This window comes from Trichoplusia ni, chromosome 21 (genome assembly GCF_003590095.1).
Source record: "Trichoplusia ni isolate ovarian cell line Hi5 chromosome 21, tn1, whole genome shotgun sequence".
Taxonomy (NCBI): Eukaryota; Metazoa; Arthropoda; class Insecta; order Lepidoptera; family Noctuidae; genus Trichoplusia; species Trichoplusia ni.
The window spans coordinates 5,919,891-5,932,403 of NC_039498.1; the positions used below are offsets into that span (position 1 = coordinate 5,919,891).

General features: G+C 36.6%; 1 protein-coding gene across 1 annotated transcript in view; it reads right to left on the reverse strand.

Annotated features, from left to right (window-relative positions):
* LOC113504177 (neogenin-like) overlaps positions 1 to 12,513 on the reverse strand; it is a 191,824-nt gene that overhangs the window by 12,999 nt on the left and 166,312 nt on the right. Inside the window, exons 2-4 of the mRNA XM_026886345.1 lie at positions 1,699 to 1,888; positions 950 to 1,080; positions 107 to 291 (exon numbers count right to left, since the gene is read on the reverse strand). Of these exons, the coding sequence (XP_026742146.1) occupies positions 107 to 291; positions 950 to 1,080; positions 1,699 to 1,888 (506 nt within the window). The remainder of the gene's footprint in view (positions 1 to 106; positions 292 to 949; positions 1,081 to 1,698; positions 1,889 to 12,513) is intronic.

The window sequence follows — 12,513 nt, forward strand, 5'->3', positions numbered from 1 at the left end:
CACGGGGTGTGGAATCGTTGAAAAAGCGAATTTCAATGCGCTCAGGAGAAAAGACCACCATATCTTTATACAAATTACATCACAAAAGAATTTAAGCACAACTCACATTCAACTTAAGCATAGGAGGCGCATTATGAAGTCTCGTCGCGCCGTACACACGTCGGTCGGGCGGCGCGGCCGTGTGTAGGCGCAGCGCGAGGCGCGGGGGCGCGCGGACACCGCACGCGAGCAGGGCCGCGCCCCCCGCCGCGCCCAGCACCGAGCGGGGCCCGCCGGCGACGTCGGGGACCTCTGAAAATTATGGAAAATGTTTATTAGAAAAGTAAACTGGTCAAGTAGACACTAAAGAATCTGTACTGATCGTCATCTCAGCCTATAGCTGTCCACTGTTGGACATAGGCCTCTCCATACGTTCTCCAGCGCGACCGGTGCATTGCTACCAGCGCCCAACGAGACCCAGCGGCTTTCACCAGGTCGTCGGTCCATCTGGCGGGTGGCCGTGCCACGCTGTACTAATACGATTAAGGAGAACTAACTTAAAAACATAACTTGCCATTCGACATTTTTTTTTATTGTTTTTACAGTTTCTTTTCTTTCTTTAGCACACTGCGGGCTGCGCAAAGGCCTCTCCCAAATCCTTCCACGATTCTCTGTTCTGGGCCACATGCAACTAGCCCACGCAGTAAGCTCCTAGATCAAAGCCGACGTTTCCTAGACCGCCTATGGCGACGCCGTAGATAACAATCGTAAAAAAATCATCATCTCTGAAAATTCCAACTGAACTTCCAACAGTCTACCTATCACGGTTCATAAGATAGAGCCTGGTGACAATCATTCAGAAGTCAACTCTTTAGTTGGTAAAAAATACTAGACCTCAACTCTAATAGCCCAGTCAATACATCAGTCAGACCTATAATGATTGGATTTAGAAGTGACAAATAGTACTCACCGGCCAAAAACACCGTCGCCACTCTCGACAGTATAGTCCCGACGCCGTCCACAGTGGCCACGCACTGGTACTGCCCAGCCAGCGATGCTGACATCTCCGTGATCGATAGAGAGCCATTGGGGAGCTGTTTTCTGTGGAAACAAGTTATGAAATGTTGTTTTGGATATGTTTACGAAGGATACAGGGTTGCCGAGTGGTATAAGGCACAGCCACAGCCATTATGCACGAAGAGTCTTGGGTGAGCCCCGCGTAAGACAAGCTTTTGTGTGAGACAAAAACGATTTGTTTTGAGTTTGTGGATGTAAGTTGAATGTCTGTGATAATTAACGATACAATTTTTCTCCTCTTAAAAAACAAGACATGTTAGTCTTAATAAAATGGGTATATGGAACTGAAACTAAGGATCTTCAAGTAGACCAAACCAGTCTTTTAGCTATTTATTTCCAGATCAAGATTCTTCTACTAGGGTAGGGACATCCCTCCCTCTACAGTAGATTGTCAACCAGATTTATATATTCCTTAAAAAGACAACTGCACGAAGCAATTACATGCTTGTCTCTAATTCAAGTCACATGCTCAAGACACGAACAACTCAGAACAATTCGTGGATCACACAAATTGTACTACTCGAAGACGGAAACCGCTACACCTCGTGCTCAATACGTTCGTTCTGATGACTTACATCACTCGGCTACCCATGCTTATCTTAAAGAAAGAATTGTAAACGTGTGATTCTAACTATGACTCACCTATATTTATCCGTGTCCGTTATACCATGATCCCTGGTCGGTGGTGACACCACGCTGTGTCTCCACGCCAGGCGTATGGCGCGGCGTGACGTCGCAGAACAAGCCAGCAGCGCTGCCTCGCCTGGTGCTATCACCGCATCGCTGGGCTCTGAGGTAAAGCGGACGCCGAAGTCTAGAGGATCCTCGCCACCTGTCGAGGAAATTTCAAAATTAAGTGACTTTGTTTTGCACTTCTATATACGGTCGGGTGTTTGAGAAAAAAAACTGTTAAGTTCATCCAGCAGATTTCCAAACATATGGACATGATATATTGGATATGATCCTTTTCTTTTATCTCGTAAATAAAAAGGTGGATACAGTGATTCTAAAATCTCGCATGACGTCACTTGCCAGTACGGTTTTCACTAGCAAGTGATGTTACTAGCTACTATCATACATTCTATTATCTTAAGTGCTTGAAATCCACCTAACTTTCACTGCGATAAAATTAAAAAACGTATTCAATATTTTTGGGAAAACTGTGTAACGGAATAATTCGCTTTTTAGTCAAATACCCTAATCTCGCAAGTTAAAGAAATTTTTGTAATTTTTTTTTCGACATTGTCTCAAAAATACCTTCAAATCACTACAATCTCGACAAGTCATAACATTTGTCTTATACGGCGCCGTGGGTAGATACATGACTCTGAACAGCATCTTAATGCATTTCACTTTCAAATTCAACCATTTTTAGACATTTGGGACATGTTTCATAAAATACAAAACTTTCTGCTTTGACTTTTTGGCTTTGTTTTGCAATTTTAATAATAAAAAAATGAGATACTTTTTGTTTAAAATTTAAATATGAAAACATTTATGTATTTTCAAAAATATGTCACAAGCAACGGTACCAAAAAAAAATATTTTTTTAACAACAATAACGTACAAATGCTTTCAAATAATTACTGAGCCAAGCTTGATTTAAACATATACGCCGATATTTTATTTCATAAAATATTTTAATAATCGACGAACATTTTTCGGGCTTATTCAAGAATCGTTATAAATTAAAGTAATAAATATAAACTTCTCTCAATTGTTTATTTATGCATGACTTACATCGTTGAACTAAATTTAATATTCACATTATTAGACGACCTCCGTGGTCGGGTGGCGTACGCACCGGTTTCAAGGTGTCGGTAGCACTGGGGTCCCGGGTTCGATCCCCGGTCGGGTCAGTGTAAAAATTCACATTTCTACATTGTCTCGGGTCTGGGTGTTTGCGGTACCTTCGTTGTATCTGAATTCCATAACACAAGTGCTTTAGCAACTTACTTTGGGTTCAGAACAATGTATGTGATGTTGTCCGCCTTTATTTATTAAACCCGTTCTCGAACGCTTACAAGATAATCATAATTATTTGCTTAATAAAACCATGAATTATTTACGAAAACTACGTTCAGTTAACACAGAAAAAACCATCAAGAGCCCCCATCAAAAATATAATTTTATCTCTACAATAAACGAACATCGGACTACTACACCCAAATTACATTAAAGTGGACTCAAACCTCATAGATTACATTAATTCTTATTATCGACTGTCCATCTGTCGAACCATCGCACCCTAATACTTGAGTAGTTTGCAAATAGATGAAGTCACAAAACAGAGTAGGGCAGAAGTATCACTTTGAATAGTTTTCGGTCTCATAACAGAAGTTTACTTGACAAATGACATGTAGTAACTACAAAACCGACTTTTGATTTTTATTAGAGAAATGTGGATGGATTTTAGAGAGGCTTTTGCCCAGCAGTGGGACACAGTTGGCTAGATATCAAATAAATATGGAATTATTTCCTATATTTTATAAAATATTATTTGTATGCTATTTTTTAAAAGCTGTTAGTCAAAATTGATTTTTTCCAATCCAATCCAGTCTTACCGTTTGATATTGGCTGGTCGGCAAGTATTCAGTAAATATTTTGTATAAAAAGTTTTAAATAAATAGAATCGATAATATATTTTTAACTATAGATACTATATACCACCTATATATAAGGAGGCACTCTCGACAAAAACATAAAACGAAAAAAAAAAACAGTACAAAATATTAAAGCCAAATTTTTCCCCTAACCAGCGATTGAACCTTCTGCATACCACCACATAGTGCTACAACATCAAATCAAGATGGCGACGATGGCGTCCTGTATGCCCGCATGCGCACGCGTAGCTTCTGTAAATCATTGCTCACAATAAGGCGACACAATTAATGTCGGATGCTATAGACCGAAGTGTATCGTCCTGATCGTATCTGGGTGACTAGTTAGTTATCTAAATTGTAAAAGTACTTATTTAATCTAGTTTCTTAATGTATTAGTTATAGAAAAAAAATGAATTAAAGTGACAAATATTAATGCTCAGTTAATAAGAGACAAAAAGAATTGTGTAAGAAATTTAATGTTCAATGTATACAATTTTATGATTTTAATGTGTCAGTCAAATATTTATATTCGTAAATGTACAATGTGCACTTTTTTCTGTTCTCTAATTCAATAAAAAAATAATGGTTCTTTGTATAGAATTTTATTTTATAGTGTTTATTTATTTGTGAAATCATACAAAAAACTACAAACATCTCAATTTAAGTGCTGGACACCTTGTCGGTGTAGCATTTTCCATCTCTCTCTATATTTCTTTTTTTTTTCATAAATAAAAAAAATGAAAAAGAAACGTCCCAAGGATTAGATTCCTAACTGCGGGAGTACTTTAAGAACAAAATATCAAAGTGTACAGAAATAAATAAATACGCGACTAAAAACATTCATTCATATCAATCAATGTAATACTCATACCATCTGGGTACTTCTAACATACGGTATCCTAATTGCAAAACCAACAAACTTCGACTACCTGAACTGACATTTGTCATTTATGTTGACACAACGATCCCTTAGCTGTCATTTAGAGCCCGTTTTTATAACGCCACGGCGCCAGGGTGACAGGGAAACGGTTTCTGATAACGTTATAAATAAATTAAAGATAATGGTGTTCATTTTTAGTTTAATAGTCTTTTTAACAAGCAAATATGTATTATAAATATTACTAGTTGTTCCAGTACACGTTGTTTTGCCATACTAATGAGTTAAAGAGTGTTAAAAAAGAGTATGAAAAATAAATGTTGACCTATTGTTATCGGTCGAGCCGTTTCGGAGGAGTTAAATAAAAGGAGTTAATAAGTACACCGTGACACGAGAATTTAATATTATTAGATTATTATATCAACCTGTATATTTCTCCCGAAGTTTGACACAGGCGTGTTACCATATAGGGAAGGTTTGAATATTAATCACCACGCTATCTCAATGCAGATTAGCTATTACAGATTCCGATATATGAAATCTAGGTTTCCTCACGATATTTTCCTACACCGTCGGCAGTGTCACATAAAAATTAAGAAAATAGCTTTAACTTTTGAAAAAGTCACACTTAAACTTTATTTCGTTAGGATCGAACCCGGACCTAGTGCATAAAAACCCACACGGCTTGGTGGACTTGTGGTTGTGTCCACAAGACCACCAAGCCGTCATATTACTAGTCCATCGACGTAATAACTAAAACACATGACATGTTCTATCTCCATCAGCTGATTGCAGACTCTCTGAGTGGACGAGCTGAGTCGGCACAGTAACGGGGTCAATTAGCAAGTGGCGAGCGATAGAACGGCTGTTGTATTATGATTCATAATGAGTTTCTTATGTTTTTGGTTGTTTTAAGGTGAATTGTGTTTTAAAATGGTGTTGATGTTGGCGCAAGATCGCTGGCAGTAGCTGGATGCGACCAGCCGAAGATAGATCTCGATGGCGTGTGATTGGGGAGGTCTATGTCCAGCAGTGGATGAATATGGGCTGATTATGATGATGATGTGTTTCTAAAAAGGCTATAAATAATATTAAACATTAGCTGATGCCCACGGGCCCTTATATATCGAGAATGATCTCGAGGGGACATAAAATCGGGATAAAAACTATCCAATGTGCCTAATTTAGTGTTCGTAATCCTTCAAGATTTTTTCATTTACCTTTTTTAGCGAGTGCTAATTAATTACTTTGTAATAAGCAAATTATTTCGGGTCGAATCTGGATGAGGCTAGCACAGGACCGTAGAAATTAGCACGAAAAAGGGGAGGCCTATGCCCAGCAGTGGGAGGATAAAGGCTGTGGATGATGATGATGATGAATAAGCATATACATTTAAAAAGACAATGGCACCTAGACGTACCGGGATATGAATTTACGAGCTTTGACTCGGCATTCCAACGGTCATAACACGAGGCTATCATTGCTTCCACTAACTTATTACTACGCAAATTTATTTTATAATGATCAATCATATTCCATTCTTCCATATTTTTAAACGACTATCATAGTTAAGAATTTAAACCTTGTATCGCAGGGCGGTTTCACAAAAATACAAGTCACATGCACAAAGACAACCAGACTGAGATTGATCAGCGTTTGTGGATCACAAAAATGCTTCTGCTACACGGGGATCGAAACCACGACACGTCGCGTACAGTGAGTTTGGATATTGGCGATACCACTCTGCTATCCGTGCAATCAAAACCAAAAACTGTTTGATAGTCCTGGATCCTCTAAAGACGCCTAAAAATATCGATCTTAAAACAACCGTCCTCAAAGGGATGGTTTTCATTCGAACTTTTTCGATAAAAATACTTGACACAAGAGGAATACTTTCGGTTGAACTTCCTAAACTATGTGAAGAGGGGTTGAGTCGACGTCAGGGCAACGTCCCTCCTGATATAAGGTTGAATAATAATAAGTTTACCGCAGAGGTAAGTTATGAAATAAGCCTTCTTTTCAACCAGACTTCGGAAGGAGGAGGTACTTATTTCATCTATATTTTTTTCTATGGTTGTTGTAGACGTTGTAGTTACTACCACTGATAAGTTAAGATTGTAATAGGCACACATTATTTAAGTTTATAAAATCGTTATAACACCTAGTCTCCTTATATTTATTAACTAGCTGTTGCCCCCGACTTCGTCCGCGTGATATAGAAGATGTAAGTTAGGAATTCTTGAATAATTTCCTCGTTTTTGCCACATTTTCCATTGTATCTTCGCTTCTATTAGTTGCAGCGTGATGTTATATATACATATATATCCTAAAAACTTCTTCGATGAATGGTCTATTCAATAAGAGTTGGGATTGAAACTCCACATCCATGCAAACAAATCAGTAGATGGAACCACAAGGTTTCTACGACTTTGTTATATTTACATTTTAACCTAAAATATAGCCGTAAATATTTATGATTTCTTAATATTTCCTAAATCTTTCTTCTATTTGATAGCTATAGACCCACAAACGCATCCCCACTACTGCTGTTGGTAAATTCTTTGAAGATATCAAGTTGACTATCGCCTTGCTTCCAAAGGCATCCCTATCAGAAAAACCATGTCGGCAACGTCCTAACTTTGTAGACGAGGGGAGTATGAAATTAGTATACTTTGTGTGATAACGATGTATTTTTGGAGTTCTTGTGGGGGTGGGGTATGGTATGTGTATTTCTTGAGGTTTTTTTAGTTTAAAATGTACGAAGATTTGTTAATAGTAATTGAGCGCTTTAAATTTAGGTATAGTTTGTTTTTAAGCGGTAAAATTGATTTTCTTTTCTTAAAATAGTTCCTTGCTGTGTTAATATTTTAAAGACTCCTCGTAACCCGTGCGTTAAACTGGCTTTATTAAGTTATTTATAAAAAAATGAGCAATTACGAAGCGAATTCTGAATTTTTAGAGGGTAATTATTTTTATTCTAATAATGATAACAACACACACATATCTATAAATAATTATATGTATACCCTTTGAAACTTCCAAACCAAATCACAGTCACGAAATTTCTAATTCATCTCAAAACTTCTATTTCTACAAAACTTTCATATTTAAGAAGTCTATTACTTAGAACTTGCCCTTCAAACTTTCACCCTATTGGTACCAAAAGTACCAGTAGTATTCGAAATTGTGGAACTGAGATAGTAAAGTACACGGCTTAGTGCTCTCTCTTCCACCTCTTTCCTACAATAGGGTATTTAACTAAATCTAATAATATAAACCGGTTTAGTCCGTAAGACAGATATCCAAAAAATAATGAATAAGTATCTTCCATTTTATCACATCACTAGCTGTTGCCCCCGATTTCGTCCGCGTGGTTGGAAGATAAAAGTTATGGTTTATATCTACCCTGTTTTTTTCCACATTTTCCATTGTATCTTCGCTCCTATTAGTCGCAGCGTGATGGTTTATAGCCTAAAACCTTCCTCGATGAATGATCCATTGAACACAAAAAGATTTTTTCAATTTGAATCAGTAGTTTCTAAGATTAGAGCGTTCAAACAAACAAACAAACAAACTCTTCAGCTTTATTTATTAGTATAGATTAAAAATTAAGCAAGATTATAAGCACTTCATACAATGAAGGGGGCTAGTGACATCACTTGCTAGTACTGGTAAATGACATCACACGAGATTTTAAATCACCGTATCCCCTTGATTTTTTGTTTACGAAATAAAATAGAAAATTCAATATTTTCTAGATATTTATTAGACGAATTAAATAGTTTTTTTTTTAATCAAATAACCTATTACAATAATAATAACTTCAATAGATCGTGGTAGACCTCCAACCTTATCAATGGTAAAGTGGTCTTAAAGTTACGCTATTTGCCACAAACTTTGACAAGTCGTGAACTATTCATAGCTCGGGGGCTTATTATGAAAACTTTTGCCTGGCTTCAGCCTTGTAAAATCTTTATGATGTATAAAGGTGAAAGTTTTCATTCAATTAGGTTGGTAGGTTGTAATTTAACTTAGAAAGTGAACCTCTTCTTTTTGATATTTATTAGGAACTAGCTAGAAAATGATCCCGTGGGAACTTAAAATCGGGAAACTTTCCTATGTGTAATGCTGATAATTAACTATCTGTTTGTACGTGAAAGACGAACAAACTTACAGAAAAACTTTCGCAAGGCTTTATCTGAACCGTGAACCATGAAGCCAGACATGTGAGATTATACAGATGACGAATTTGTGTTGCTGCTATAAAAAGAAAATAAATATCGAAGTTAAGCAGCGATTGATTAGGTCATAAATTTGATAGGCAAACAATTTTACAAAGTTGATATTTTATAGCAAATTGGTCCGAAACCCTTAGCCAACTATTCTTTTAATAAGAGCAGTTTAGAAAGCTGACGTCATTATAACCTATGTTGCGGAAACATTTTGTTCAATACTCAATACTCAATATTTTATTGCACTCCATATGTTCAACAGGTGTTACATAATATAAGTATAGTACACTATGGACCCTGTAGGGCACGGCAATGTAGAAAAGAGGAGGACGCTAACTTCCTACCCATCTCACTTACTAAACCATTCTAACTATAATAGAACTTCATAATATATCCCTTACTGCATATACTTGTGTTAAAAGCTTTACTTAAGCTATTTACGTATGCACATCTGACTCAGCTGAGTAAGCTTCGCTATCGAGATAGAATATTTAAAGAAGTGTGACGTCAGTAACATATGATGATAGCACGAATGCGATGGTGAGCGTCTAAAAGCTGTGAAAGATAGAAAACTAGGTATAGCCCGCGGGCGCGCTTGCTACATTTCGTAAAGGATCCAAAGAGGACCTAAAGTCGGGATAAAAACTTATGAGCTGATCCTGGTTATAATCTATCTCTGTACGTGTAAGTTTCGCCCAAATTCGAACAGTGGTTTTCGCGTGAAAGACGAACAAACATTAATATATACAAACTTTTGCGTTTATAATATTAGGAGGATGGAAACTGCTTTTTGACTCAAAAGTCTTTGAACGTCTTTAAAGACTAAAAATATTTGAATTATTTATTTACTTAAGATGCAACCGTAACCGCAGCGGAATACTAACAAAGCAATACGAAAAATAAATCTAATTATCATCACCACAGAAAATATTGTCTGCAAAACAATCTCCAAGAAACACAAACGAATCCCTCAAAATATCCCCAATAAATCCGTCTCGACAGCTAACCTAAAAAAGACGGCAATCCAACATAAAACCGAGATCTGTGTCACTGGCCGATCGCAGTACAAAGGCAGAATGGATGCGCGCCTTCGTCATAGAAAAAAAAGTAACAAAGAGTGGGCATGATTGAAAAATGGCGGATGTGGGTCAGTTGGACTGTGCCAGTGATGAGATAGGTGTACCTTGATGTAGCTATTGTTTCTTTAAAAGTGTCTAAATACTGTTTGTAAAACTGAAAAATTGAAATTTTGTTGTATAGAGAAAACGCCGATAAGTAATATTTGTTTTTCTAGTAGATATCTCCAAACTTTTTAAATAGTAACTGTCGTAAGAATGATTCATTATTAAGTGATGTAACGGTTTACTCACGCGTATTTATCAGGGTAGCCCGAGTAGTTTAGGACCCAACCGGAGTCCTTAATCATGCGTAAGTATCCGTGTATGTCTGTCGTTTTTGTCTCGTTTTCACGCCAAAGCTACGGTTAAACCTTATAAAGGTTTGTAACAGATAACTAAGCTATCAGCAAAGTCAAAAAACAATCGCTAATAATCTATACTAATATATAAAGCTGAAGAGTTTGTTTGTTTGTTTTTTTGAACGCGCTAATCTCAGGAACTACTGGTTCAAGTTGAAAAAATCTTTTTGTGTTCAATAGACGATTCATCGAGAAAGATTTTAGGCTATATAACATCACGCTGCAACTAATAGGAGCGAAGATACAATGGAAAATGTGGCAAAAACGGGGAAAAATATCTTCTAACCACGCGGACGACGTCGCGGGCAACAGCTAGTCTAAAATAAAAGAAAAACAATAACGGGATTATTTACAGTCCAATGACCATTACAAAAAAAGTATTAAAATCCTCTCATTCTACCAGTTATTTTTAAAACAGAATTATAAAGAAATTCCTCCTTTCTTTAATGACATCATAAACTTAATCTAACAAATATATTAGCTAGAATAACAAAGAGTTTTTAACGAAAGAGTCCACATATCTTTAAATGCGTTAAACAGTTAATACATTTCTTCATCGGACCACCACACAAATAAACTTAAACTTTAATAACAAAGTGTCTGTTCGTCCATTTTATATCTTCCTGGTATATTTAATTTGGATATGTTGGGAATTTTACAGAAAAAGGGTTTTGTTTGAAACTGATTTCGATTTATTTTCGTTTTAATGGGATTTGTTTTGGTTTTATTTTAGTTGGTAGTCATCATCATCATCAGCCTATCGCAGTCCACTGCTGGACATAGGCCTCTCCAAGTGCACGCCACTGAGATCGATTTTCGGCTTCTCGCATCCAGGTCCTGCCAGCCTGTTTATAGTTGGTAGTCGTTTAAATATATTTGTAGAGTTAGAAAAGCTTTGAAAAAGTACAATACGATTAATACTTATTTACTCTATATGGGATGTCCTCGACAATAGGATAACTCAGTCCTTTGAAAGGATTCGAAAAAAAACCCAGAGTCTGTCCTTAAAGACCTTAGTCTAAAATGGATAAAAAATCCTACACACCCGCCCTACACATGAAAAACAGCTCTATTCAATTGACATTTCTTGAATCATTAACGTCAGTAGAAAACGACCGAATTTATGGAAAAGACAGGTCTAAGTCACGTTGAAACAAAATTTCCTTTTTACATAAGCGATTCGTTATAATTGTTACTATTATTCGCAACATATAATAGCTAAATACTGCATTTTAAAACGGAAAATGTTTATGAAACCACCTCTACAAGGATAGAAATACTATGTGGGATAATATACTTACTATGGGAGCCGATAAAAAATGACCTGAAAATGAAAATGTCCTGAAAACCAGCTATAACTAAATAAATATCTGAAACCTTTTTAGCACTACCACTAGCTACAAAACACGTATTCACGTTCGTCACGTATCCGTCACGTAGTACGGGACAGTCCTTAAGGTTCTGTCACGTGGACAGGTGGTTAAGGTAGCCGGGTAGGAGGTAGGTGACGATAGTGTGTAGACCGCGAAGGCTTTATAGAAGGATGGTCTGAAGATCGCATTGTTGTAGAACGAGATTTAAGATGTATGCTTATATTATCATGATTTCAGAGTTACTGAACGAGGTTAGCTTGAATGATATGCAAGAGAATTTTAAGATAAAATTATTAGATTTGAAAAAAACTAAAGACCCTCATTTTTCAATGTTCATCATCATCATCATCAACAGCCTTTATCCTTCCACTGCTGGGCATAGGCCTTTCTCGAGCCAATTTCTACGGTCCTGTGCTAGCCTCATCCAGACTCTACCCACGTTTTTAAATGTTGTTCCATTCAAATTTTATTAAATCGATCCAGCATTTTTATAGTTATAAATTGCCTTGTCATCGGGTTTGAAGCTATCCTGAAAATTTCAGCCTGCTAGCTTATCGGGAAGTGCCTCAAAATTGAGTTACAAAAACACAACCGGAATGACAAACAAACAAGAAAGTGAGTTTATAAAAACGTGGGAATTTATGTCACTGTAGTTCTAATATATATTTCCTTACCCGAAGAAAAAAGTCATTGTTGTAGAAATGGGGACCGAAATAATTTTTGACTCAACATCAAAAAGCATTTTAGCAATCGAATCATCATCCGTCCATCAAGTACATTGACTTGGGTAATCAATTTCAAAACCATTTCTCATTTACCCTACCAAAGCAAAATATTGAAAATCTCTAAAAAACACCAAGTCGACCTCCCGATATCTCAATCGGATTTATAAAAA